A 27608-nucleotide genomic window follows, 5' to 3' on the forward strand; every position below is an offset into this window, starting at 1 on the left:
AATGCTTAACAACCCTTTCCATGAAGAGATTCTTCCTGATGTCCAACCTGAACCTTCCCTGGTGCAGCTTGAGGCTGTGTGTTCTTGTCCTGTCACTAGTTGCCTGGGAGAAGAGGCTGACCTCGGTACAACCTCCTTTCAGGTAGTTGTAGAGAGTGAGGTCTCCCCTTCTTTTCTCCAGGCTAAACACCCCCAGTTCCCTCAGCCGCTCCTCATATGACTTACTTTCTAGACCCTTCACCAGCTTCATTGCCCTTTTCTGGACACACTCCAGCGACTCAGTATCTTTCTTGAAGTGAGGGGCCCAGAACTGGACGTAATACTTGAGGTGTGGCCTCACCAGTACTTCTAAGGTGGCTTGCTATACTAAGTGGCTTTAAAATTAAAATGATAAGATACAGTGCTAGAGCACAGTAAAAGAATCCAATTCTAGTAGTTGGACTTGATGACCTTAAAGGTTTTTTCCAACCCTAACGATTTATGATTCTATAACAGTTCTATGAATCTGTATTTTTATTATCTGAGAGTTAAATAGCACTGGTCTTTTTAAAATATTATCAGCATGAATTTACAATGATTCATTGTCAATGTTGTTCAGTCTGGTTTTATTTCTAAAATAACTGTTTCAATAAAGTCAGGGTATTGTTTGTTCAAGTAAGAAATTTAAGGGCCTTATTAGTTTTGAAACGAAACTGTAGATCAAATATTTTGTTTAATTTTGAAAATGCTTTTTATTTTTTGGGGAGGTGGCTGGTTTTGTTTTGGCCATTGTCTTACTTCCTTAATAATTTTATTTTCTTGCAGAATTTGTCTTACTTCCTTAATAATTTTATTTTCTTGCAGAATTTGTTTCTCTCCTTACCAGAATCCTTTAAAATCCTAATATCCAATTCAGAACTAGTCTGGAGATCAGGAAAAAGTATATTTGTCATAAAATAAAATACTTTTTTAGGGGCAAATGAATCTATCAAAGCAAATTTTGCTTTGAAGGATATTTTTACAGTCAACATTGCACCACTTGTGTGCCGCTTTGCTCAGTCTGGATGTGCATGAAGCTTTCTAGTTGTAATTGTTTTTCTGTATCTAAATATTACTAAACAGTCTTTCTGTTGACTTCTTTTCAGCTTGTCGGCCTTTTCTGAAGTTATACCAGGCTATGCAACCAGTTTATACATCTGGAATATAGTAAGTTTAAAACATTTCCCATTACATTTGAATTTAGGTTTTAATTTTCATAATTGCAGAATTACAGTCTTTTTTTGTTGTTGTTGGTTTTTTGTTGTTGTTGTTTGGTTTTTTTGTTTTTGTTTTTGTCTCTTTAAACCATGTATTTTATTCTTCTTTTCTCTCCTGTTGAGTAGTATAGGGTCAGAAAATCAAAACCGAATCTGCATTGCTATAGACCCTGCCCAGCTTTTGAAGGGAGATATTATGGTAAGCTAATTGTATGGAATGAAAATGTGTCATTTAGTTTCCAGTCTCTGACCTGTTTTGTGTTCTTGTAAAAAAATTATTTGAGGAAATGCTTGGAGATACTACAAAATACATTATTAAGTTAAGTCAGTCATCATCTTTGAGTTTCATGGGAATCAAAATTCTTCTAAAACTCAAAACTAGGTTTTTTAGGAGCCGAAACGACTGCTTTCAGCATTCCCATTTCATAGCATCACCAAGTCCAGTAAGGCCTGTATTGTTATTTTCTTCTTAAAGATTACTTTGGGGAGTATTTGTAGCTTGGCATTAAAATTTGTTTGTCCTATAATTTGGCAGACAGTGTGCAAGATTGTAAAACTGTATGTTGTAAAGAAAATACCAAAGTAATTTTAAATTGTTTTGGAACTCACAAAGGTGTGATACCCAACAAAAGCCTTCTGATTCTACAAGCACATGCAGTATTTAGAAGGCAATTTATATGTCCTAATATAGTGCATTGCAGCACTATAATTTTAAATCTCTCTGCTTTCTTTTTGATTGTCATATACAGTTAAGTCCAGAGAAAGCAAAGAAAAATAGCTGCTGTGCCTTTCAAGTTGTTAAACTAAAACATGTGTATTGAATGGTGGGGGGAAGCATTGTCAGAGAGTGTTCCTGGTCTATTGCTAGTAGGTTTCACAATGCTTTTTTATGTTATTGACTACTTTTGAGAAATGTTGGACCTAAATATAAGTGGGTCTGTCCTGGTTCCAGCCAGGACATGGTTAATTTTTGCAATAGCCTGGAGGGGCATGGCTAGGACCCGGAGGTTGTTCTATACCACCTCACCTCATTTTTTGGGGAGGGGGGAAGGGCTCCCTTCTGTGTTGGGTACTGTGGCAGAGGGTGGGTGGGTGAGCAATCCTGTGAATCATTTGGGTTTTTTTTCTTGTCATTAGTATTGTTGCTGATACTGTTTGTTTTACTATCCCATTGCTGTTTCCAGTAAATTGTTTTTATCTCAACCTGTGATCTTTGTTTTTTGTACCTCCAATTCTTCTCTCCAGTCTGCCCCAGGGGGAGGGGGAGGGATCGAGCCATGTGTGGTTTGCAGTGTTTCAGTGGGAGCACTGAAGTGGAGAGTACCATTCCTAAACCACCACAGGGTCCTTAGTATCAGATTCTTATTTTCATCTTCCCTCCCCCATTCAGTTTGAAATAGTGTTCTTTCTTTCTTTCACTGAAAAATGGAGAAACAATTTTTAAATATACTTTTATAAATTGGCTTACTGTGGAGGTTTTGGACAGTTTCAAATTCAAACGTATTGGTGGACTGTTGGCGCCTAAGGAAGTGGAATATATAACAACAAAAATCAGTCTGAGATCCATTCAGTATCTCTCAAATGAGTTTCTTAGAATGAAAAAAGGGTACACAGCTTTTCAGTAATGCTTGCGTAATTTTAAAAGAGATCATCTTCATTTATCACATGCTATTATTTGAGCTAATTCTGAGGAAGTAACTGTCTTGTTCAGTATAGTAATATTTCCTAAACAAAGGCTTCACTTAAGTTTTGAATATTTTTTTATTATGTCTAAACAAAAGCATTAGTGGTATCAGACAAAAATAATAATCTCTAGGATGCTCCACCTCCAGTTCCAAAAGGTTTAACTACTTGAAGTGCATGGTTTAAAAAAAAGAAAAAAGGAAAAAAAATGTCCTTGCTTTAGAGAATTTAATACAATGTGAACAGCATTTGGTGAAACAGCACAGCTGTTGAAAAGCTCCACTGACATCTGTAAATGCATATAGGTATTTTCCAGCATATTATAGTGGCTTGCATAAATTCTGGATTATGGCATCAGAAGGTAGTGGAGTCAGAATTCAAAGTTACACTTAGACTTCATTGAAAGCTTACAATATGTTCTGATCACTAAAAGATATTTTCAGTATGTGCATATGGATCTATAATATTACTGATTGTAAGAGAGGACATATTTTCATAAACAAGTAAGTTAATTTTAAGATATACTAAGTTAATTTTAATCTTTAATTAAGTTTAATTTTAAATTAATCTATGTTAAAATTATCCAAGGCTGTTACTTTGAATTAGAAACTAGAAAGAAGGAGGAACTCCTTCTCTCATTCAGCATTTTTATGAACACAATTATGCAAAAGACAGTACATTGTAAATTCAGCAACTGTGCGAAGCCAACTCTTGACAAGCTGAAGTATAAAATGTATTGTTCAGGTATTTAGTTTTCTGTATCTTCAACAACTCTCATATGTGATCCACATGTAAAAATAGTATGATTGTTTGAACAGCTAAAGAAGTTAATGTTGTAATTTAAAAATTAAATTGTGGAGGAATGTATATAACTTCAAAGAAACTCTTTTCAAACTTCTTTTTGCTCACATCATATGATCAGTGGAATTATCACAGTTACTTCCACACCAATTCTACATTTTGGAGCAGGTTAGTTCTCGTGTCTCTCATCGGAGCTCTCTTAATTCCATTTTTGTCTATTTTTCACTTCTGGGCAAACTGTCAGTTTTCATTCTTTGTGATGTTTTGCTTTTACATTGAGTTGCTCAGTGTAGTGGAGAATGAGCATTTAGTTATTCTTGAATCAAGCAGTCAAACTTACTTTTACCTTACATTTTGGTAATTTAAGTAGTGAAGTAACAGTGGGAGTTGTGTTGGACTAAAAGGAAATAGATTCCTTCAATAGGCAGGGATCACAATGTTCACAGTGTACACAAAGTTTCTTTTGGTGCATGTAAAGCACTGTCTAAAATAAGAAGCAATTACTGTTTTATCTGGTATTGGCAATATGCTGTAGGGGGATTCTCTAAAAAAAAAATGAAAAAACAAACAACCTCCTCACTTTCAGATAAAATAATGATTACTTGCACAGAGAATCTGCCAGCCCTTACAAAGGATTAGGAATATGTAATTTGTGTAGAGAATACCATAAACCATCTCTGGTACATGGGCTGAAATATTTCAGTAGTTGTCCTATGTGCCATGTATATCCTGATTAACTTCTGGAATTTAAGACATCATGAGGTTACTATATGAAGGTCAGAGAACAAGGGCTTGTGTTAGAGTTTTCAAATCCTGTAGTGAGAAGAATTTCATAACTGTGTTTTAATCCCAACTTGCAGAAGTGTCCCTCTTAAACTCCTACATCTTTCTTCTGTTGCTTCATTTTGAATAACCACTATTTAGTTGTTTGGTATTTTCTATCTAGGACACTTTTCTTAGTCTACCTTTAATAAAAGTGATTTTTGTTGTCTTTTAATACATTTCATTAATATCTGCTTTATCATAAAGACCTGATATCATCAGGATAATATAATAAAATTTTCAGCCCTGTGACTATGATTACCAAAATTTTTATGTATTGTTCTTAGAATACACTGAGTGGCTTTGTATTACAGTTGACTCAGAGAATTAGTTGGTAAAATATCCATAGATTTAATCTTAGGGAAGATGGTGTTAGAGAATATTGTCTTTACTTTTACCTGCTGAAATTCATACTAGATATTTTTATAGAGTTTTGTGTCCTACGCAAGATATCAAAACTGCTACCAACTTCCTGCAGTAAAATAAAACAAAATACTGTCATCAGTAGAGTAGATTTTTTTAAAAGTCCTAAAATAGATGTAATCAGCTTGCAGGCTTGCTTCGAAAAACTCCTCATACTCTTCAGTTATTTTGAAATGGGTGTACTGAAATTCATTAATTTGGTACTGTGAAGAAGTCTGGATACAGGTCAGCATTTCAATATTATACTGCCAGGTATTGTGATTCTGAAACATAACCTACTGATCAGTGACTGATAGTAATGAAAACAGCAATTATTATTTCTTATACATCTAGAAATATCCTGCCTTGGGCCTCTGTAATTTTAAAAGATTGAATAATGTATACCCTTCTCGGTTCAACATCAGAGGTGTCTACAGTAAATTGCATTGTGGCTGCTTTAATTAGCAACTAATGCATACACACTTATTTGTTCCAATTTGTAAGAAATACCTCCTGACATGTTTCTTTTTATTTCTAGATGAAGTGTTATCACAAAAAATACCGTTCAGCTACTCGTGATGTGATTTTTCGCCTTCAGTTTCACACTGGAGCTATTCAAGGACATGGCCTGGTGTTTGGCAAAGAAGACTTGGACAATGCCAACAAAGGTACTTGTCTTCTGTGGTTGTTTGGATGTGTATGTGGATGGGGGTGCAGGTGTGTGCCTGTGCATGCGATGATCATCTTCAGCACACATTTTCAAAAAGATTACTGGTTGTTTTTTTTCCCTTCCTTATTTTTAGGGAGACTGCTTTGCGTTAGTTAACTTATAGTTAACTTATAGCACGTAACACAGATAAATACAAGAAAACACAGGTAAAGAAAGAAAAGCTCTTCAAGTGAGTCAACTTGTCAAAATACTCAGATTCTCCTACATAGTCCTTATCACCTTCTCTTACATTTATAAAAACAATACACCTTTGTTTAAATGGTGACACTGCTAGTCACCATTGAAAGAAATAAGATGATGAAAAAAGTCTGTTGCTGTGTTTGTGACATAGTTTGCTTGAGTATGGAGATCTTATAATATGCTTCAGAATATCCAAAAATGGAGATAAAGTTTTCAGACACACTTGAAAATTTTCCAAAATTATAACTTCAGAGTTTTATAAAAATAAAACATAAAAATGTTTATATGCAGGACTGTAACTCTCTCACACTATGTTACTAGCAAGCTAAAATCAAGCATATTGTCCCACATTCAACATATGGCTACACAGAAGTTTTGTGATCAAGTATTGCAGTTTAGCCAATATAGGAAACAATTTTAATTTTAGTGGATGTGTTCTTAAAAGCAAAACTCAGCCATGTATGTCTAGAGAGAGGGTTAGGAACTGTACATCTTTTCGGCTTTTGACTGTTCTTGAAAGTAAACAAAACTCCAGCTGGCACTTATGTGGTCTTTTCTGGAGAACATATGGCACAAAGAATGTGATTTTTAAAAGCAAATCACTAAACTGCAAGTGAGAAGGGAAGAGTGATGAGGGTATGTGTATAGATAGCTATAGAGAATCCTGATTTCTGAGTGCTCTGAAACTACCCTCCTGGGAGACAACCTGCTGAAATCCTATCCTTTGTTTTCAGATGACCGTTTCCCGGATTACAGCAAAGTGGAATTAGTGTTTTCAGGAACTCCAGAAAAAATTCAAGGTGAGTATACAGAACTAAAAGTATACTTAGTTTGAAAATAGATAATACTGAAATACGTACTTAAAAAAAAATTCCAAATCTCTTGTAGGAAATCTGAAATTTGATTTTGTCATTAAAATATGCAATATAGTTACTCGTTTAAATTTGAAAAATTTAATGAAGACTCTGCATTTACATCAGCCTAGGAATGATCAGATTTTGTTTTAAAGCTATACCAGAACAGTTGCTGACAACTAATAGAAAACATTAGTGTGTCTGTATAAAACATGGATAGTATAGGTAGCTTGGCCCAGCATAAGTGACAGGAGTGGCCTATCCCATAACCCTTTTTGGATGTTGTCACAACTGATTATGTTTGCAGTACTGAAGTTTGGACTGTCTTCAGTTTAGCATAAAGAGATACAGTTACAGTTTTCTTGGAAATGCTTCTCCTTTGAAGTTGGCTTGTAGGATATATTCTGTATGGTTCCAGAATTCTGTTATAATATGTCAGAGATTATTTGATAATTATGACCTGCAGTAAGAACTTAAGATCATGCTCTATATTGCAATTTAATTCTGTTAATGAATGTGTTCTTAGTCATTTTATGGTGTCCCAAAAAGTATGGATTCTGCCTGAGATTGAATGAAAACCAAATACTCTTAACTGTATGTCTCATACATATTCCCATTCAGTGTCCTGTGAATTGCATGTTTTCCTTTTTTTTTTTCCCCCACCCTAGTTTAATAATTTAGAAACTTATGGCAGCAGCCAGTAGGAAGTTGGATTCTGTCCAACTGAACACAAAAATCTCAACCTGTTGGAAAGCTATGTAAGAAAAACAGTTTTATAAATAAATTTGTCTAGCTTGTTCTAAACATTTCTGGATAGTAAATGCTTGAAGAGAGGCCAGCTGACATATTTAAAAAAGGACCAAAATTTTTTCGAGTTTCCCTTCCTTAGATGGCAGATGAGAGGGTGTGGTCTTTTTAGTAGGCTTCAAGTTGTTGGAAAGTAATGTTCTAAGTAATTGGATATTTGTGTTCAGTTAGTGTCTTGGGGATTAACTGGTTGGGAAGAAGAGCTCACCTCGAAATATTTATTTACAATTTCTGCAAAATGACTTTTCCACATCTGGAAATATTACAGAATTACAGAATAACTACAGGGTATCTCTAGTCTATCCTCCTGCTGAAAGCAGGTTCATTTGTGAGATTGGACCAGGTTACTCAGAGCTTTGTCTAGTCAAATCATGACAACCTTCAATGTTGTCATTGATGGAGACATCACAACCTGAATGGGTGGGCTATTCCAATGTACAACTGTCCTAACAGTGGATTTATTTTTCCTTATATTGACTCTAAACTTATCTAGATTCAAATTTTGCCTGTTCCATATTGTCTTTCTGCCTTGCTCCCATCTGGCTCTGTCTCCTCTATGGCCTTTCAGGGGCTGCTGTCAGGTCCCTGTCAAGACCATCTCATTTTCAGACTGAAGAAGCCCTGATCCCTCAGTTTTTCCTCACAGGGAGAGTATTTCCGTCCTGACCACCCTGGTCATGCTCCCCTGAACTTGCTTCACTTTATTCATATATTTCTTTTACTCTGTAGCTTGTAACTGGACATGGTATTCTAGAACATAACTAATTGTGATATAGTTTTAAAGAAAGAACGAGGTTGCCAAGAATGTAAGACCCCTAAATATTTAGTAATAAATTTCATCAATCTGCCTTGTGGCAAATGTCATCACAGAAACATTCTACAGGCGGCTTTTTCCAGCTTGTATGTAAAAGTATAGGACCGTAACATTCTTGTCCTTCTAATTTTAACTATGTTTTAAAAGTCACAGCATGTGCATAACACTGTTGCTTTAGAACAATTTACAGTAGGACTTGCTTCTGCAGACACAGTCGAAGAGTTGATAACTGAGAATTTCTTTGTTCCCTTATCTAGATAGAGGTGAAAAGACAGAAAGCCTGTTTGATTTGCATCAGTATCAAAGCCAAGTTCAAGGTCATGAGTTCTTGATGCCTGTGTTTTGCTTTTGAATCATTGTGACCACACCTAAATTCCTCACATTTAGAACCTGAATATTACTTTATGCTTTGTTAAGGGCACAAAAATATAGGTTACTGCTGAAAATTCCAGATAGGTTTCGCAGAACACACTTTAAAGCAGCAAAACACGTTGAAGGCAAGCTGCCCAGTCTCAGGTTCTGAAGAACTGGCACCTTGGGGGAACTGAAAAGGACACAGAGTCACAGTTTTCAGCTCTCCTTATTCATCTTTAATGATAAGTTACCTGGTATCAAAATAATAACCTGTAAAAAAAAGTCTAATTTTATAATTCCTTTAGTACCATCTCTTTATAGATACTTGTGGTTTCCTTCTCTCTTTGTTTTCGTTGTGTATGGCTGGGTGGGTCATCTGTGTTAGTTGTGTTTAGGAGTTGATCCAGATTATCAGACTACATCATAATCAAGAAGCTCAAGATAAAATTCTCTCTTAAACCATAAATTAAGCTTTTTTTAAACTGTTTTATTTAACCTTTCTTCCCTTATTACTGCTTCTTACATTTCAGAATATGATATTGCCATTTGGGGAGCAGACTTATGTCAGGCCACATACATACATCTGTGTGTGTGTATATTGTTACAAATGTGACTATGATAATTTTTGGTCTCAAACATATATTTATTTTTCAGGATGTGAACACTATCAGAATGATCATGGAATAATAGTTGATTACAATACCTCAGACCCACTAATACGCTGGGATTCCTATGAAAATATGAGCCCTGATGGGGAAGGTGAGTATTTAGTCACATGAGACCAAAGCAAAACTTTTTGCAACTGTTGCAGAGTGTTTGGAACGAGAAGGGAGATCTCATTTGCTTGAAGCTAATGCCATTTTACTGATGCGTTAAGCAGCTGTCTAATCTCCCCTATTTAGCGTTAGTGGCTCTAATTTAGGAAAGAAAGCAGTACTAGTTAAGAGAGATTCTAGTCAATGCATGGAATTGGACTGAGAAACAACTCATTGTAAAAGTTACTTTATTACTTGTAAATTTGCCTAAAGACTCTTTTTTGTTCTAAAGCTTGTAGTGGGAATCTTAACAGAATTTTAAGAACAACAAAATAATATGGTGAGTTTTTAGCTTTTGTTTTCAATGTTATCTGGAGTATTGCAGAAGGTGCACTAGACTGTTATGGATAAACAAACAACAAAGGATGTGGCTATTTGCATATCGCCCCTTGTAAATTTACCTATTTCCAAATTGCCCTTTTATTTCTTAGATTTTTTTTTTCTGTAATCTGCTGACAAATGTAGAAGACGAAAAGCTCCAGTAGCTGCCTTCAGATTCTGACTCCAGTGTGGATGATTTTCAGATGTTTTGCATGAGTGAATGCTGTGCTTTTAATGGATATAGTTTTCATGTAAGGACTCAGAATGTCACACCTGTGTCTGCACACCTCAGCACACATGCAAACCTTACATTGTTGCAAGTAAAAACATGAGACAAGGTACTGAATGGATGCCAAAGTTCTTGTTTTTACAACTCTCCTGTTCTGAAATGAGAGACAGACAAAGCTAGGATACTTAATTAGCTGATCTCTAGGTTCAGTTTCAGTCGGTTTTTATAATCTGAATTCAACATTGACCATCTAATGACCATATCAGTGAGAGTTTTAGGGGCGGAGTCATACTTGAAGCTTGACTTTTTTTCACTGCCTCACTCTCGTACAGGAGCATTTCCTAATGCACAGCAGACTCTAATTGCAGAAGACTAGGGGAATATAGAGAGTGTAAAGAGAAGAGTCATTTGGTGCTGGGGCAGGTAGAGCACTCCGTAAGGGAGTCATCAGAGCTTTTATAGTTGGATAAGACTGTATAGTGTAGAAGGAGTAACATCAGAGAGTGTGAATCTTGACTGGATGTCTTAATTTCTACCCAGGATATTTCCATATAATTTGTGATTCCTTTACCTCCCTCCATCTGCAATCCTTTTCCCTTTCCTTTGTATATACCTAGCCTTCACCAAGCAATGCATTGATATAAAATATTTTTTAATTGCTGAGATTGATTGGCTAGATGGATTTGACTTTCCCATTCTCATGCATTACATTGTAGGTAACTACATCAGTACAGAGAAGTGAAAGCAGAGGTAAACGTGCAGGCAGCACTCTGTTGGAAGATACAGAACTGTATGCTGCTCATGTCTTCTAGAAGAGTTGATCAGAGACCATTCACAAGTACTATTAGCTTGTTTGCCTGTTGTTCAGAAGTCATATGTGCCACTTTAGCACATATGTGCTTTTATGTCTAATTTGTGTGCATGATACATTTCTAATTACCTGAGATAGAACAGAAATATAATGTTTTAGCATAGATACTGAGTTCATTGTGCATCTGCAAAGAAATCACTCAAGTTGAGCTAGAAAATATACCATAAGAATATGAGATGTATCCAGTTAATCTCTTCTCAAGTAACCGTTTAGGAAGCAGGCTGTTACCCTCTGATATTCAGCAATGGAATTGCAGGCAGAGCAATTCCATTTGACTCTGCATAAGCTGGGCAAAAGAACATGAAGGGCTAAAGCACATAGGGGACAAGTATATTTTTCTCTTAAGGATGAGGTCTGTTCTTAGCACAAATTTAAGCTTAGTCTGATGCTTGAGGTAAATACAGTGCAGTTAAGTCATCCTCTATGTAAGATTTCTAAACACTGGGGCAGGCTTCTCTTTATGATTTGTGCAGATGTTCAGTGTCTCGCTTGTACATTAAAAAGGTGTATTGAGTCCTAGTTTTCACTGCAGGTGAGAGACCACTAAGAGGAGAGGCTGACTTCACATTCAGAAAGTGATCCAAGTCAAAAGCCCTTGAATCTGAAGCCTTTAGTTACAATCCTGAAGGCTGAGAGAGAATCTTTTCTGTATTTCAGAAAAGATTAAGGTGCAAGATGTGGTGCATTTGAAAGTGCATAACAGTGGTGGTATGCTTAAGGATCAGGGAAGTCTCATACAGAATGCCTGTTTCAGATCTACTTCACATTAAGTTAAACTCCTAGCTTTATGTAGGAACTGGTCTTCATGATTTTACTTGGACGTGTTTTCCCATAGGAATTTCAGTAGGAATCGTATGAGATGTTACTGTGACAGATGATTCCTATATTACAGTTATACACCTTTTTGTGAATTTAAAAAATGTAGGCCTATGAAATTTCTTTACAAGGAAGGCTACAAAGGAGCCTTGTGAAGTGAACAGAATTTACTTTGTAGGTATATTGTGTGTGGAATAGCTATTTCCAAGCTGATGTGTTTAAATAAAAAATTTAGAAGTGAACAAGAAAGCAGTATGTGTCTTTTGAAATCATACAACTATTTGGCCTTATTACCAAAAGAAAAAAAGACAAAAGGACATGATAAAAGAAAAATGTTCCCAAGGTCTCTTGGTTTGCTGGCATGATACAATATTACAGACAGAAGCAGTTGCCTTTAAATGATCTTGGACATTTTGTTAATAAGGTTATGTACATGTGTTGAATATAGCCAGGCTATGGATAGTTTGCTGTCTGAATTTAGTTCCTTATCCTTCATTCTTAACATTCTTAAGGAATTTTGACAGTTAGAAAGCACTAAATTATTTGTGTTTCTTCTCATAAACACTGTTTCTATTCAGATCCCTTGGGAAGTGGTCCTCCATAATAGACTGAAAATTATATTAAGTTTCTAATTCTCAGTTTGTATCAGATTTCCTCCTCCTTGACAGAGAATACTGTGACACTGATTTAAAAGTATGCAGTCACATGTTGGATTTGTAATCACAAGAATTGGGTCTTCCAACTGCCATGTAGAACTCTAACATAATTGCCATTGCTTTTCCTGTGGTTTTGAAGTCAGGAAGGATTTTGTGGTATGAAGGAACAGGAACTGCTTTTGATCTTGCTGAGTACTCTTACTTTATTCTTTAAAGCATCACTTACCATACAGTCAGTAGATGTGTATGGATTTACAAAAGGTCGCTCATTTGCTACAAAATAGCAAGTTGACCACAAAGATATAATACCTGTAGCCACACATGTGTAGTGTCTTCTAATACCAAAATCTCCATTACCAAATGACAAATAATTTTGAAAAAAGCTTCCCAGAGGGATGCGGTAAATGATAAAGGTTTTTCTCTTTTGTCGAGGGTTCTTTTTAGTTCTCACTGATAATTTTCAGCATTATTGGTATAGTGCATAAGAGATACTGTTAAACACTTACCTCCTGATGAAAGTGCAAGTCTTCTTTTGGAAGGTGGAAACCATCAGTTTGTGCGGAGCCCACAGGTGGATCCTGGTACAAGCCTAGGCTCTGAGGTGTTCTAAAAATAAAATCAGATTAAAAAAATATTAAAATAAAAAGATATTAAAATAATAATTAAACGTATTGCCAAAGAGCAGAAATTAATTTAAATGATTTGATTATGTAATAGTAATCATGATAACATGCTAAAATTATTCTAGAGAGAACATGCCATTTGTGTTTGCAACATTCAGTTGGTTGAGATACGGGATTTATTTGTTTTTAAATAAAACTGGTTAGCCCAAAGTTTACTGGTTAGCCAAAATAGTGTTTGAATTCAGCGGACTGGCAGCAGAAATGCACCTGGTTCTTGTTCAGTGTTCCGTTTTAAGACATATTGCTTATTTTAACAACCACTAAGTCCCTCTGCGCTCTTTTGTCTTCCAGCTCTACAATCTGTGGAAAGAAAAGCACATGTGCACTGTTAGAAATTGCTTAAAATGACAAGAGAATTACTTTTAAGTAATTTATAAGGCAGGAACTTAAGATACTTAAGTATCTTTCTCAACAAAACCTTGCTATTTGTTTCCTAGCAAACTATGTTTGCTTGCTTAATAGTGTTTGATAATTAGAAAAGAAACAGCTTTGGCAACAAAAAGATGTTTATAATTTAAGCCAAATAGGGTAGGCTGAGTGAATCCAAATTCCTGTATCTCAAGAATGTTGCTTTACAAATTCTCTAACCTTCTGTAACTGTAATCAGCAACAATCAGTAAAAAATTATCAATGATTTATAAACTGGTTTGTTCCTGCTCTTTTTCTTTTCATAAAGAATAGTATCTGAGAAGTGTCTCCGTGTAGGCAATAGCTAACATTCTGGTATGCAACCATGTCATGTGATGAGATGGGATGTTTGACTTTTATTGAAATTTTCTTCTCCTCTTCAGCCAAAGTAAATAGCTATTCAGTGGGGAGGTGCCTTCACGTGTAGTTAAACTCTTGTTTTTCCCAGAGGGCCCCTTCAGTATTGCAAAACTCAAGGGCTGAGGCAAAACTGCTTGGCTTTGGTACCTTAACAGGAATGCAGATGACTACCTAAGAAAACAGCAGCTTTTATGCCATTTCTGATGAGTGAAGCTGAAGGATAAATTGGTGCTGAATAAATGGTAATTCCAGCTTGTAGTCACCAGTTGGCTGCAATATTCTTTGAGACAAAGAGATTTGATAGAAGGTAAGGATGAAAAAGTGGCCTCCAGCAATTTCCCTCTGTCTGTCAGAGAAAATAGACACCCCTATAGAAGACAGAAACACTTACACTGTAAAATGCTGCCAGCCTGAAACAGTATCTGAAATGCCTTGGAGTGTCTGTCTTTAATTGATTTTTCTCTGAGGAAACTTAAGTCTTTTGTTTCTTGAAGCTCTGTATGTTCCTTTTTTAAAAACATATATAATGTAAAACTGGTTAGTCCACTTAATCATGAAGGTGACAATGAGCTGAAGAAAAAATAATATAAAATGGTATGTTTTCTTATGTATGTTAACGCTATTGAATGCAAACACAAGGTTTCATTTCTAAGTGTGCAGCAATAGTCAATTCTCTTTCTTTTCTTCCATTAATACAGCATTAATTGTAAAAGAACTGTGGCTTAAATTTTTTGTTAGCTCAGTATGTTAGGGAGTAAATATAAGTTCACACAGGTGTTTTCAACATTGTGCTTGATAAGCTAAGATTGCTCTGGACTATATTTGCTCTGGACTCTCATTTTCATGTTTTGGGGATTTGGGATTTTTGGTTGTGTTTGGTGTGGGTTTTTTTGTTGTGTGTTTTGGGTTTGGGGGTTTTTTTGTCTCTTTTTTTTTTTGTTTGTTGGCTTGGTTTGTGTTGTGTTTTTTTCTTTTTTTTTTTTCTTTATTTTGTTACCAAAAAGAAATTTATTATAATATTTTGGATAGGTCAGATAAGAGCCAACCGTTAAGTGCAACCAGGGGCCAGACTTTCAGGGGATTTACTGATTTAAAGTGACTTTTTTTGCTCTTTTAAAAGAATATCTCTTTTACTGAATACTTCTTTGAAAGTCTGGAGTATTTGCTTAAGTGTTAAGCTGAGTTCCAGAACTTGGCCTGTCCAGTTATACTGAAAGCTATTTTTTACCTATTACCCAAACATGTAACTGTACTGATAAGGCAGTATCTGAAGTGAGGAATTATGTGCATTTTACTTAGGGCCCTGGGACATTGATTTTCCTAGGTACCATTTTTCAGTGCTGCTGAGTTTAAACTTCTCTCAAATAAAAACAGAATCCATCCAACAATCCCTCTGGCCAAGAGCCAGAGAGGAATAGTTATAACTAAACTAAATAATGAAAGTCTTATGTTTGAAGACAAGAACAGAAGCAGGATCTCATGGGCATTTACCCTAGGCACCTGGTTTTTTCCATGTGCCTCTAACTACCTGTACTTCCATTTTTGGGTACCCTTGCCTCCACACCTCCTAGTATCAATGTCTTTAACAGTGCACAGGTTTATTTGAAGCACAGGTTGCACCTGTCAATTCCTTTCAAAGCTACTGCAGAGCCAACTATTTGCTTTTTTAAAAAAGCATTTTAATGTCTTCCAATTTATTTCTGTCCTGTGTCAGTAATAAGCACTGTTGTTATCCCGAGGATTTATTCACTAGCCCTTTGCCAAAAGCTTTTGTTACACTTTTAGACCGAAAGACCACAGGGTGAAATTTGAGTGGTTTAATAGATGTTTAAGGTAGTTAATGGTACATTCAAATATCTTTTGCTGTTGTATTTTTGTAAGTATGCAAAGGACTTCTCTCTTCAGCAGAGGAAGATTCAGACAGTAGAAACTAGGAGGAAGGCAACAAATGCTAGCACAGTCTAGCGTTATCTTAGGGATCATGTAATGCTGCTTTTTCAACCAAGTCTATCTTTGCCCAGGTTATATGCATTTATGAGCAGGCCTGCATTTACCTTTTAACACGTTCTTGTTTCTTAGTCATGTCGACTACAATCTATGGTTGTTAATATTGTTAATTTAAACACTAATGTCCAAATCAATATCTCTCTCCTTCTCTGTACAGATATGACAGTAGAAGCCTCTTTGCCAAATCTTACAACCTGCTTAATGGACCAGGTTGAATAAAAAGTTCTGAAAGGCAAACCTCTGCCACAGTTGCTTTCTTCTCTGCACCCACTTCATGAACAATTCTTCTTCTTTCTTGTGAAGGCAATAGGGCACCCCACCTGGTTAGCTTCATTAGGCAAGGAAAAATAACTTTCATGATGGTGTAGGTATTGGGTATATTTTTTTATTGGATATATTTTAACACCTGACTTGCTTGGGAATAAAGCATTGGAGATTAAAAGTGTAACTGGAAGAAATAAACCAAAATGCAAATTAGGATTTGGTGCTTGTTTGTTCTGTGACTTTCCTAAGACCAGAAAGAGAAGCATTTAAGTCCTGTCTCTGTGTCTGCACCAAAGCTTGCATACACTGAACTACCTTGCGCATCATATATATATGAGTGTTGAGTCCAGTAACCAAAGAAAATGTGAAGGGCATAATCAGTCATGGCGCCATTTGCACATGATGTTAGAGGTCATAAAATCATTGCATGTGCATGAATGCACTTGTGAGTTATGATGCCGAATTAGTTATAATTGTTGAATGACAAATCTCTGGGAAGACTTACAAAACAACAGACAGCATGAAACTGGTTGGAGTTTTCTTGGGGTTTTTTAGGCCACCATGAAGCAATAGCAATCTTCTTTTTGGTAAATCCTGAAGTAATCATATTGTTCTACCCTTTAGCTGGTCTTTCAACATCACGTACCTTGCCTTTTTTGACTAGATTTCTTTCCATTGACTCTTTCCTCTTGGTCCTGCTTCAGGATTTCAGCTAACCACTGCACCACTCCCTTCATAAGAAGACTAATGATTTTGTGGTGTGACGTTCACCCTTTTCTGCCCATTGGCAAACACGTTCTGTTGATTAGAAAGGCCTGATGAATTTCTGCTTACAGCTTGTGCAAAATGTGGTTTTTTGTTATGAAGGTGGCTTGTTATGAAGGTGGATCAGGTAGGCTTGGTTCTATGTCACGCGTTGGTTTTGAAGGAGGGCTCTTCCAGCAAATTTGGCATGCTGGGATTTATTTGGATTATCCTGTAACTGTCTCTTTTGTTCAGTATGGCACACAGGTTAATTAAGCATATGTGCTAAGTTTCTGCCATTTAATATATACAGCAGATACTGAAGAACTGAGAACTTTTCATGGAAAGGTTTCTGCAGCAAACATCTTCTGCAAATAGTGGTTCTCTTTAGTGAACCACAGAGAGGTTTTTTTTCCCCTTTGCATGTATTTTCAAGGTGGTATTAGTACTTGCATAACCACTTAATATATGTGCTGGTGGTTTTTTTCCTGACTTCGGAAAAGAGCATCATAAAAGACTAGTCCTTCTGAGTCCCACGACTTTATACTTCAGTGTCTCAGTTTTGAAGAGCTACCTGTCTCTCAAGTAGTACAGGCTAGATATTGTTTCTCTTATCTTATTCTGGACCTTGAAGAATGTTTCCTAATCTGTTAACCATTTGAGAGACTTGCTAAACCTCTGAAGCTCATCTTAGGCTTCTGGTGTCAAGATATTCCATGTCTCCCTTTCAGTAAATACATGTAAAATATTCTTTGTATGAAGAATATTTGTTTCTAAGTCATTTAGGTACAATATAAATTTTCCACTAAATACACATAACTTATTGTGTTAGTATATGCTTGTATTGAACATGTGTAGATCATCTTCAAGTACTTTTTTTTGAGAAAAGTAAATACTATAATTATCATCATATAAGCTTACTATATATTGCTTCTGCTATTGCTGTAATACTTGAAAATAACTCACGAGTCTCTTGAGTTCCAGTGCAAAACTTTTTAAGTTCAACAAGCAAATTAGGAAATCAAAAAGTTCTGCTAAATGTATCTGTGCCTTTACTTCCCTTTTCGATATGTGGACCTGTTTAGAAACACCTAAAGATCAATTTATTGAAGGTGCCATAGCGTGGTGGAGCAATTTTATTAATAATGGCAATATTGTGAAATTACACATTCCATACTTAACAGAAAGAGGAAATTAACTATGTTGACCTTTTTGATGGCCCCTTTAAGCCTTTTTGTTTTATACTGTAGTCCTGTACAGTTTTCAGCAACCAGTGTTTTTCCACTATTTTACACTTAATGAGCATAACAAATTCTTGCTGAAAGCCTAGCAGTATAGTAAGAGAAATGCCCAATTCACCGTGTGTGTGCTGTTCCAGCTGTAAGGAAGAATAATCATGAATTGTAAACCTCAACATTTGGAGTATACACTTGCAAATTAATGAAGTGTTCCTGAAGATGGGCTTTAGTTTTGATATGAATGAAGGGAAGTAGTTTCATGTAGTTCAGTGACGTTGAAATGCCTTAAACTTTACTTAGTATTTTGTACTTGTGGCAGTGTTTCTCTACTGTGATGTTTTGTTGTTCTTTTGCTGGTTATCCAAACACAAGGTACTTTAAGTTAAGTTTTTGCTTAAAATGACTGAGAAAAGTTTGTAGAAGTAGAATCAAAATGACAAAATAGCTTCTGTATATTGGGTTGCAGTAGTAAATGTAGCAGTCTGTTCTTTGTACTCTGGGTCATGGCACAGGTATTATTTTCTTTTGATCCCAGGTGGGCAAAAGTGGGATGTTATATTAAAGTAGTATTCTAAGGGTGAGTCTGTGCTGACTGGCTCTGCCTCTGTTCCATATTGGCTGGACAGCAGCCAGCCTCTGGTCTAGAAGCTTGTGCTTTGTGAAGCACATTTTCTTGCTCCAGTGTACTTGTAAAACCATTAAAGTACAAATGTGATCCTTTTGAATGTTTGGGAAATACACCTATAAAGTAAGATACACAGGTATCCCCAGAAATGCCAAGGCAGTGGAAAGAATTCAGAAGTTTATTTAGAAGTCCAGAACACGAGAAACTTACAAATACCTGACAGTGCTATTTAAGCAAAAGGCCCCAGGGAGAAAAACACAACTTTGTGTGCTTTATGTCTTTTATCAGAGTTCTGACTTGTTTCATGTGAAACCATTTACTGATTTGCAAGAACAGAAACACTTGAACCAAAAAGTGTATGTTTTCTCATTTAGGTTTGAACTTCTAACTCTTACATTAACAATGAACAGGTAGATTTATTTTTAGGATACAAGAGCCACTTTTATCCATTGTTCAACTGAGAAGTCGTTCAACTGAGAAGTCATTCAAGTGCTGGCAGTCCCTGAAATAGAAAATGAGCATTGTCCAGGGCCACAGCTGTCTGGTGGTGATGCACACATACATTTGGAATAACGTTTAGGGCAAAGTTTTGTGAGCTGCTGTGTGGTGAGGTACAGCTGTTATTAAAGGAGGAACTAAAGAGTTCACTCTCCCCTAGTTTGAGGTGAGTCATCCCAAAAACAGAGAAGGCAAAGCCTGCTGGAGTCTGGGAGCTTGAGAGCACTAGCTGATTGTTCAGTGCAGGAGAACAAGTTTTTCTAGCAGCTGTTTGTTTTAGGAAAAAAGATGCCAGAAACTCACATAGCTTCGTTTGGATTTTGAAACAATCTGTGAAAAGAACCACTGTAAGGAAATTGCTTGTAGACTGAATTACCTTTTTAACCAACACATTTCCATTTCTCCTTGGCTGCAGTAGTTCGGATTTCATTGAACTTGATTGTCCCCCTTGTGTTCACATTTTCATTTGCTTTTTCTGGCTGATACAAGTCTCATGCTTCTTTAGCAAGACCATTTACCTCCAGGAGCAGGAACAGCAGGTGCAGTTCAAACAGTGGGAGTAGAGGCATTTCTGGCCTTTTAAAGCTAGGGGGTTTTACCCTAACTTTGACTTTCCTCTGGGCATAGTTTTGCTTAGAGAAAATTAGTTGATTTAAATGAGCTACTGATTAACTATTGCAGAAAGTTCCTGATTGTGCCTAGTAAAGAGATAAGAAGCTTTGTTGCGGTTCGAGAGCTGGAAATACAAACCACACGTATTTCTGTATGGAAAATATAGGAAATATACAGAAAGAGCTCACAAGGAATGAAGGCCTGTCTTTGTTAGGGAGGGAGAAAGGAAAGGAAAGCACACAGAAAAAGATTTAACTTTGATGGAATGCAACTCTGGACTTGTCCAGTTTGCCTGAAGGTAAAAATATTTATTTATGAGGTTGAAAAAAATAATCCAGATCTTCTGTAATGTTTCCTGCTGCAACATGAACAAGGGTACAGTTTGCAAAGGTTTGTGTATTTGCAGCCATCCTGTTTTTGTTCAGGAGGACTGAATCAGAACAGCTCTTGCTGAACTTGTGGTATATGAGTTTACCTAACTGGCTTTCATTGGTATGTGTTTTCCCAAGTGGTGAATGGACAGGGGGTAGCTGTGGGGTCAAGTCAAAATACTGAAAGACTGAAATCTTTTTAATCTTTCACAAGCCTGCCTTTGTATATTTGGATTTTAAGGAGGGAAGTGCTAGGAAAACACAGGCTTGGAAGGGGGCCACTAAATTTGGTATGTGTTAGTATTTCAGGTCCTAATTTTTAAATAAGTTGCTCTTTGTGTATTAGGTAGAGGAATAAAAATACACACATACCTTTTGCTCTGAGGTTTTCATTTGTAAGGGAGTCCCTGATGTTGGGGGCAGGGTGTGTGTGTAATTCAGTCTTGGTGTGGGAGTGTAATGGGGCTTGAGCCTGGGCAGTTCAGAGAGTTCGAACAGCTCCTGGGAAAAGCAGTTAGGTTGAAAGAAAGTGGGTCCCTATGGTTTGGTTAACTAAATTCCAGCATTTCTTAGGTCTCCATTGTGAACTTTCCTTGGTTTTTGACAGCTGTGTTACTCTTGTATTTTACAGAGTGTTGCTTCCTTGGAAAAAAAATGAGAGCAGGGATTGAGTTGTGCATGGAGATGAGGTATTGAATGCTCTGTGGTACCATCACTTAGCAAGGTGAATAGAATAAAATGTTGCACTGCCATTACATTTTCTCATTTTCTTTGTTCAAAAATTTTTCCTACATATATGCGTAGATTAACTTTTGCAATTAAGTTGGTTCTCACTTCTTTTTGAAAAATATGGATGAAGACCAGGGTAAAGTGAGGTCCAAAAGTCCTAGTGAAGTCATATTCTAAAATTATGATTAAGAAAAAGGTAGTATATGAAAAGAAGGTGTTACATAAGAACAACTTCAAAACCTTGTATTTTGGAGGTTTCTAGTATTTGAATAGTTCATTTGTCCTAGTTTTATGCAAAAATAAACTATATAATTTTTATATATATGATTTATATATAGATATATGTATATACATATATAGTTTGTATAGTTTAAATTTAATAAGACCAACTGCAAGATGCTGGATCTGGTTTGGGACATCCCCTGATATCAATACAGGCTGGGGGGGATGAAGAGATGGAGAACAGCCCTGCTGAGAGACTCATCAGAACAGCTGGATTTTTGTTTAGCTGTGCTGGTTTAAAGGTAGACCAGCAGGGAAAATGAACTCAACTCAAAAGAGAGATTATAAGTCAGAATAACAATTTAATAAAATAATACAATAAGTACAGTTATACAGACAAACAATTGGTTTTAACCCACAAAACCCAAATATATAACCCAGCACCTTGGGGCATGAACAGAGTGGTGTTCTTTGGGCCCCCTGAGTCCAAAGGAAAAAGTGAGGGGAAAACCTCTGGTGAAAGTGCTGTTGCAGTCTGGTCAAAAGTGGTGACTGCAGTCCCGTTGAGGGTGGTGGTTTCAGTCTGGCTGAGAGTGGTGAGCTGCAGTCTGGTTGAGAGCAGTGAGCCGCAGTCTTCCTCTGGATCCCACGAGTGGTAAAAAGGTTCCAAAACTCCAAGTTTATATATTCTCCAGTTCAGGCAGGAATGCTCAGTCCTTCCCTCAGAGCGGGGAATTCCATAAAAGGGTATGAGGACAGGAACATCTTCCTATCTCGCAGGCCTCTACTGCTAACAATTTCTGGGAAATGGCATGGAAGGCTATAGAAGACACAGTTTTGGGTTACACCCATACCATGATGAACTGGTCTCAGCTGTCCTAACTAGGACAAGCTGCAAATCTCATTCTTTCTCATCTGTTTATAATGCAGAGTGATAATTTTTTTGTTCCTAAAAAGGCAGTTGTCTAGTAGAGCAAAATATCTAGTTACAAGTAAATTGTTTTGATCTACAATCACAGGTATTTCCTTGTGACATCTAACAGTATTGCATTGGTATTTAAATTCAGAGCCAAAATTCAGCAGGTCCCAAACTTTTCTGTTTCTCACTTCACTTGTAGACGTATAACATAATAGGACTCCTTGAGCTCTAGCATAAATATCAAAAGTAGTGTCTGCCAGGCTCACCATCGTACTTGTGACGAGTGAGACCTCTGTTTGGGAAGCCACTGCTTTAAGAAATTGCCTTAGGGATTTCTGAAACTTGGCAGTGGACCAGAATGTCAGATATGGATACTTAAGTAAGACATCTGGTTCCCACACTTTACCAATTACATTTTTCTTATGCAGCTTAAATTTCTTTTTTATATAGCTGAATGTTCACTTTAAATGGTTCATGCAGGACTGGGAATCCTGGTAAACTGCTTGTGCATTTAGTCATGTTGAGTTCTTGGTTCTCCTCTCATGTATGTGCATTTCCTTCCAATTTAAATAATCTACATTTATCAGATAACAATGCAGCATGCATAAAATATAAGATGTTGGTTTATTTCATTGTGATGTTGTTCTTAATAAGTGGTTGTTTTCTTGGTTAAGAACATTTTAGGCTGACACTGAGTAAGATAGTACTTGTGTTCACAGATGTTCAGGCATTTTAATCCTGTATTCTGCATACTAGCAATCTTGAAGTAGTAGGGTGAGACACTGAATGCCACAAAACCTAATTTCCACTTTTATGGTGACAAAATATTTCACAGAGATGTTATTGTGCTGACATAATCCCTTCAGCCATGGTGTTCAGTTCTGACAGGTTTGTGTGATTCATTTGCATATGTAATAATTGGGCAGCCCAGACAACTCACAGTTGTCAGTTCCTTATATAAAGTGGCTCTAGTAATTTTAGAAAAATTTCCAATTTCAGAGATTTTATTTTTAACAATTACCATATTGTAACAAAAACATGGTTACTGCTGAAGCTCCAGACCAGTTGTTTCCATATACAGACTCATGAACATATGCAGACTCATGTATGTAAGCTTTTCTCTCCTGGCCATGAACCTTTCAGTCTCTTACGTTTGCTGCCTCTGTTCTGAGCAGTTTTTTGGGGGGGACCGTTCTGAGCCAAACCCTATGAGAAGTCCCAGAAAGACTCTTGTTCCCACCAGTATCTCTTTATCAATCAGACTTCTAAGGGGTACAGTGTCATTTTTCAGTATAGTAGACATCTATGCTTTTAAGTAATTTTGGAAAACTGTTTGCAAAAAAGATATTTTCATTCGTCTACATGACAGGTTAGGGGAGGGGGAAATTCCTCTAGCAGAGTTTTTCTTCCTTTCATCTGATTTACTGGCCCAAAGCATTCCCACTTCCTTCCTTGACACTGAACAGGTAATGCTAACCATTCAGACAAGCATGAAACTTTTTAGAATCTCAGTGTTCACTACAAACTATAGCTCAGATTAAAACACGGATTTGAGTGGTAATTAATTAAATGTCTTAGAAATGGGATAATTTGAGAGTTCAAAACCAGCTATTTAACTTCAACATTTATCAGAAAAAGATACTTTTAAACTTACTTCAAAGATATCTCAGAATACTTGAAGTAGTTTAAGGCTAAGCTTTGTACTAACACATAAATGCAGTATGAAGAAGAACAGTCTCTAAAAAATGCAAAATAGTCAGAATTTGAAAAAAGCAAAATCCCAACAAAGTCCTGAATATTGTAAAGTTGTTGTATCCAATCTGAAATCTAATGGAAAGAAGCACCTGCTTTAGTTTGCATACTTCATAGGTAAACAGCAAACAATGATCATAAGCAACTAAGCCCCTATCCTCTAAAAGCTGTGTTCATATTTATACACAATGGGGCTAATTCTTAACACCATTAAAAATAAATTGAGAATTATTTTTGTACATTTTCCAGTTTGTGTGTAACATTACTATACAGATTTAAGAGAAAAAAACCCAGCTTTCTAAAAAAAGCTTTCTTTGTTTTAAGTGGAAACATTAAGAGGGGGGATGAATAATTCTTGATATTTATAATTCAATTATGTGGCTGTAGGTTTCTTTGTATTCCATTTTCTGTTTGTGGTTTTTGCTCTTTTTTTTTTTTTTCCTAAATGAGTTTTTAATAAGATGAACTCGCATCTCTTCTTCAGAATGGAAGCTGTACAGTTCGCAGTCGGAAGACCCCCAAATAGTTTGTGGTTGCTTAGCGTTCCAGGCAACATGCAGAATAAATTTGATAATTTTGTATTAGGGTTGAAGTACTGGAAGGGGTTGAAGTACTGGACAGGGTTTTCTCTGAATCTTACAGAGTGCACATGTGGAAGACACTCAGGTCAGTAGTCCACAGGCGTCTGTCCGTCTTATTTGTACTGCTGTTACTATGCTTGGATGGTACTGTGTGATGGTACAGGGAAGGCTAACAGAGGGACATACACAAAGGTTTTCCATTGCTTCCATAGTCGTACTTAAGAATTTGACAGGTTTTTTGTACTTAACATTTCTGCAAGGAGAACTAAATGTGCATGCTAGAATGTTTGATCTGGTGTGAAGTATTTGAGACTGACTTAGCATGTCTGAAGGGTTTACAGCACTGTGCGTAGGAGAAAAGTCAGACAGGAAGACTTTGTAATAGTTCAAGTATACAAGTTCAGTATTTACTTAACTGTGTTCCAGTTCAGAATTGTAACCTCTTCAAGTCTATGTTGTGTCAGGATATTCAATTACTCCAAACAAAGCAGGTTTTTTATTGGTTTCTTTTCTAGTTTTTAAACTCAAAACTAAGCAAACAGAAAAGCATCACCTAATAGTTACTCAGTACTTCCACATGAAGTGCCAAGTGTGCTTCATTGTCCTAGAAGTCACAGTTTATGAGAAATCGCAGCATGAAAAAGTCTGTTATTGTTGAGTATATATTTTATGTGATTTCTATTTGCAATAAAGCATAATATCTAAAATATTACATGTGTGATAAAACATGTATGTAGGAGACAATTCTGAGGCTGAGATTTGAATCTTTAACTTTGATTCTCTTGACTTTCTGCTGCATGTTTTATATTCATTTTTTGTTGGTTATTGACCAGGCTGCAGCATGAAAGAAAATCAGTAGATCAGAATAAAAATACAGGATGCATGTCTTGAGATAGCAAGAAGCAGCAGGGTTTACAGATACCAGTAACAGTTCTGGGATCAAAGTCAATATAATTGCTTCAGTGAAGCCATCTACTTGAGTTCATTAGTCCTTTTTTGAAACAAAACTGTGAAACGCATACTAGATCCTCCACACGTGTGGAAATTTCATACTCTAATATTTACTTGTGCATCCTTTGTGAAGAGGACTGCAACTCTGATTGAAAGCTTGTTTTGTCCTTGCACCACCAAGAAAGGGAGAAAATGATTCTTCATAGTTTAGTTAGACTGTCAAATAGCATGAACTAGTATAATATGTATATTGAAGGCAAGTATTGCTGATAGGTTCGTACCGTTCTTGCTCTGAATGGAATGCATAGTAGCTACCACTCAAATTTCTAGTGCTGTAATAGTGTGATTCTTCAAACTAATATGAAGAGTTTGTGGAGCTATAAATATTCATTCAAAACAGCATAAAAAGAGTGAATTATATTTGATCTTGATCTATAAATGGCATGTTGTATTTTAATCTAGAAAACTGTTATAAATTGAAATGTAAAATGAAAGAAGATAATGCCATTGGTGGTTTGCTGTAGTTGTAGAGTAAACAATACCATTAGTGTTAGCAATACTTCATGTGGTATGACACCAGTCAAAATCCTTATATCATGCCTTCTCCTTATGTCTCCCTTTCTTTTCACTTATCTCTCTACAGTGCTGCATACCCAAGGTCCCATTGATGGCAGTCTCTATGCAAAAGTGAGAAAGAAGAGCTCTTCAGACAGCAACATCCCTGGTGTTGCTCAGGGTGCTCCTGTGACTGGCAGTCCTGATCACAGTGATCATACCCTGTCTGTTGGTAGTGATTCAGGACACTCCACAGCTTCCATCAGGACAGACAAGACTGAGGAACACCGTATGCCAGGAGTCAAATGTGGTCTGAGCCCACAAGAGAAGGCAGAACTGGACCAGCTCCTTAATGGCTTTGGTCTGGAGGATTCTGTGAACACCACCAAGGATATGACTGATGCTCAAAGCAAGTACAGTGGGACTCACCACACAGTGCCAGCTCAAGTTCACATGAATGGAGTCACCAAAGTGAAGGACAGGGAGACTGATATTCTGGATGACGAAATGCCTAATCATGACCTTCACAGTGTGGACAGCATTGGAACTTTGTCTTCCTCAGAAGGGCAGCACTCCACCCACCTAGGGAACTTTAGTTGTCACAAGAGCAGTCAGAACTCACTGCTTTCAGATGGCTTTGGAAGTAATGCTGGGGAAGAGCATCACAATGCTTTTGCTGCAGACCTGGGAATTGGTGTGGATCTCCTCTATGAGAGATTTTCAAGAACTGAGCCAAAGTCAACTCAGCAATTGCAACGGAATCCTTCTGCCTCAGCCCGTCCTCAAGCCTATGGCCCAAGTAACTACTCTACTCAGACCTGGGTGCGCCAGCAGCAGATAGTCACTGCTCACCAATATGGTTTTGCCCCAGAGAATGAAATTAGGGTTGGCATTCATAATGCTGTGGAGAATTTGGGCAATGTCCAGAGCCAATCTCGAGTCCCAGACATGCCAACACGTGGCTCCAGCAGCAGAGATGCTGTGCAGAGAGGACTAGGAAGTATGCTGGGTGCTGCAGAAACTGAGGAACATGCAAGTGCTGAGAGTTTTAAGTCAAGGCCAGTGCCTCAAAGGAACACAAATGGCCTGAATCTAGGACAGAATGCTGGGGACTTGCCAGCTTCTCCAACTTTGGATATTGATCAGTCCATTGAACAACTGAACAGGCTGATCTTGGAGTTAGACCCTACCTTTGAACCTATCCCAACCCGCATTAACACTGTCACCAGCGACGGAAATCAAGTAAATGGCTTTGCCAGCCTTGATGTAAATGTGGAAGAGCTTGACATTAGTCCTGTAGGCCGTGGCAAATTAGAGGTCACAAACAGGAATCACTCCCGGCATGGTAAGCTGTAATACTTTCTGAACATAATGCTTTTTCTAACACCTGTGTGTTCATGATATGCTGCAGCAGGACCCTCGGGTCATGACTTAAAACTTTGAGGATGATTATCAAGGGATTATTTCTGATATCCTCTTTACGTAACAATCCAAGATATTATGGAATCAAATTGATGTAAGATAAGTGAGTTTTGTGAGTACTTGGTTTTTTGCTTGAAAAAAATACTGGTCAGCAAGTTCTTATCTGTTATGGATCATCAGTTGGGATTTTTTGCTGCTGTAAGTTTAAGGGAGCAGAATTTGTACATTGAGACATTTTTCGAAGGCATCTATAGTTTTTTTTTTTCATTATTTCCAT

At 36.8% G+C, this 27608-nt stretch overlaps 1 protein-coding gene across 17 annotated transcripts in view; it reads left to right on the plus strand.

The window, feature by feature from the left end:
* The window catches only part of TNS3 (tensin 3), a 201379-nt gene that overhangs the window by 98882 nt on the left and 74889 nt on the right, over positions 1-27608 (plus strand). For all 17 annotated transcript variants that reach the window (XR_003916164.1, XR_003916163.1, XM_029963198.1 and 14 more), the window contains 6 exons: positions 1125-1185; positions 1362-1434; positions 5482-5611; positions 6588-6653; positions 9337-9441; positions 25998-27254. Coding sequence is in view for 15 of the 17 variants with exons in the window: in XM_029963198.1 (XP_029819058.1) it covers positions 1125-1185; positions 1362-1434; positions 5482-5611; positions 6588-6653; positions 9337-9441; positions 25998-27254 (1692 nt within the window). In the remaining 2 variants the exon portion in view is untranslated. The remainder of the gene's footprint in view (positions 1-1124; positions 1186-1361; positions 1435-5481; positions 5612-6587; positions 6654-9336; positions 9442-25997; positions 27255-27608) is intronic.

Source organism: Manacus vitellinus, unplaced genomic scaffold (genome assembly GCF_001715985.3).
Source record: "Manacus vitellinus isolate BGI_N305 unplaced genomic scaffold, ASM171598v3 scaffold_55_pilon, whole genome shotgun sequence".
NCBI lineage: Eukaryota > Metazoa > Chordata > Aves > Passeriformes > Pipridae > Manacus > Manacus vitellinus.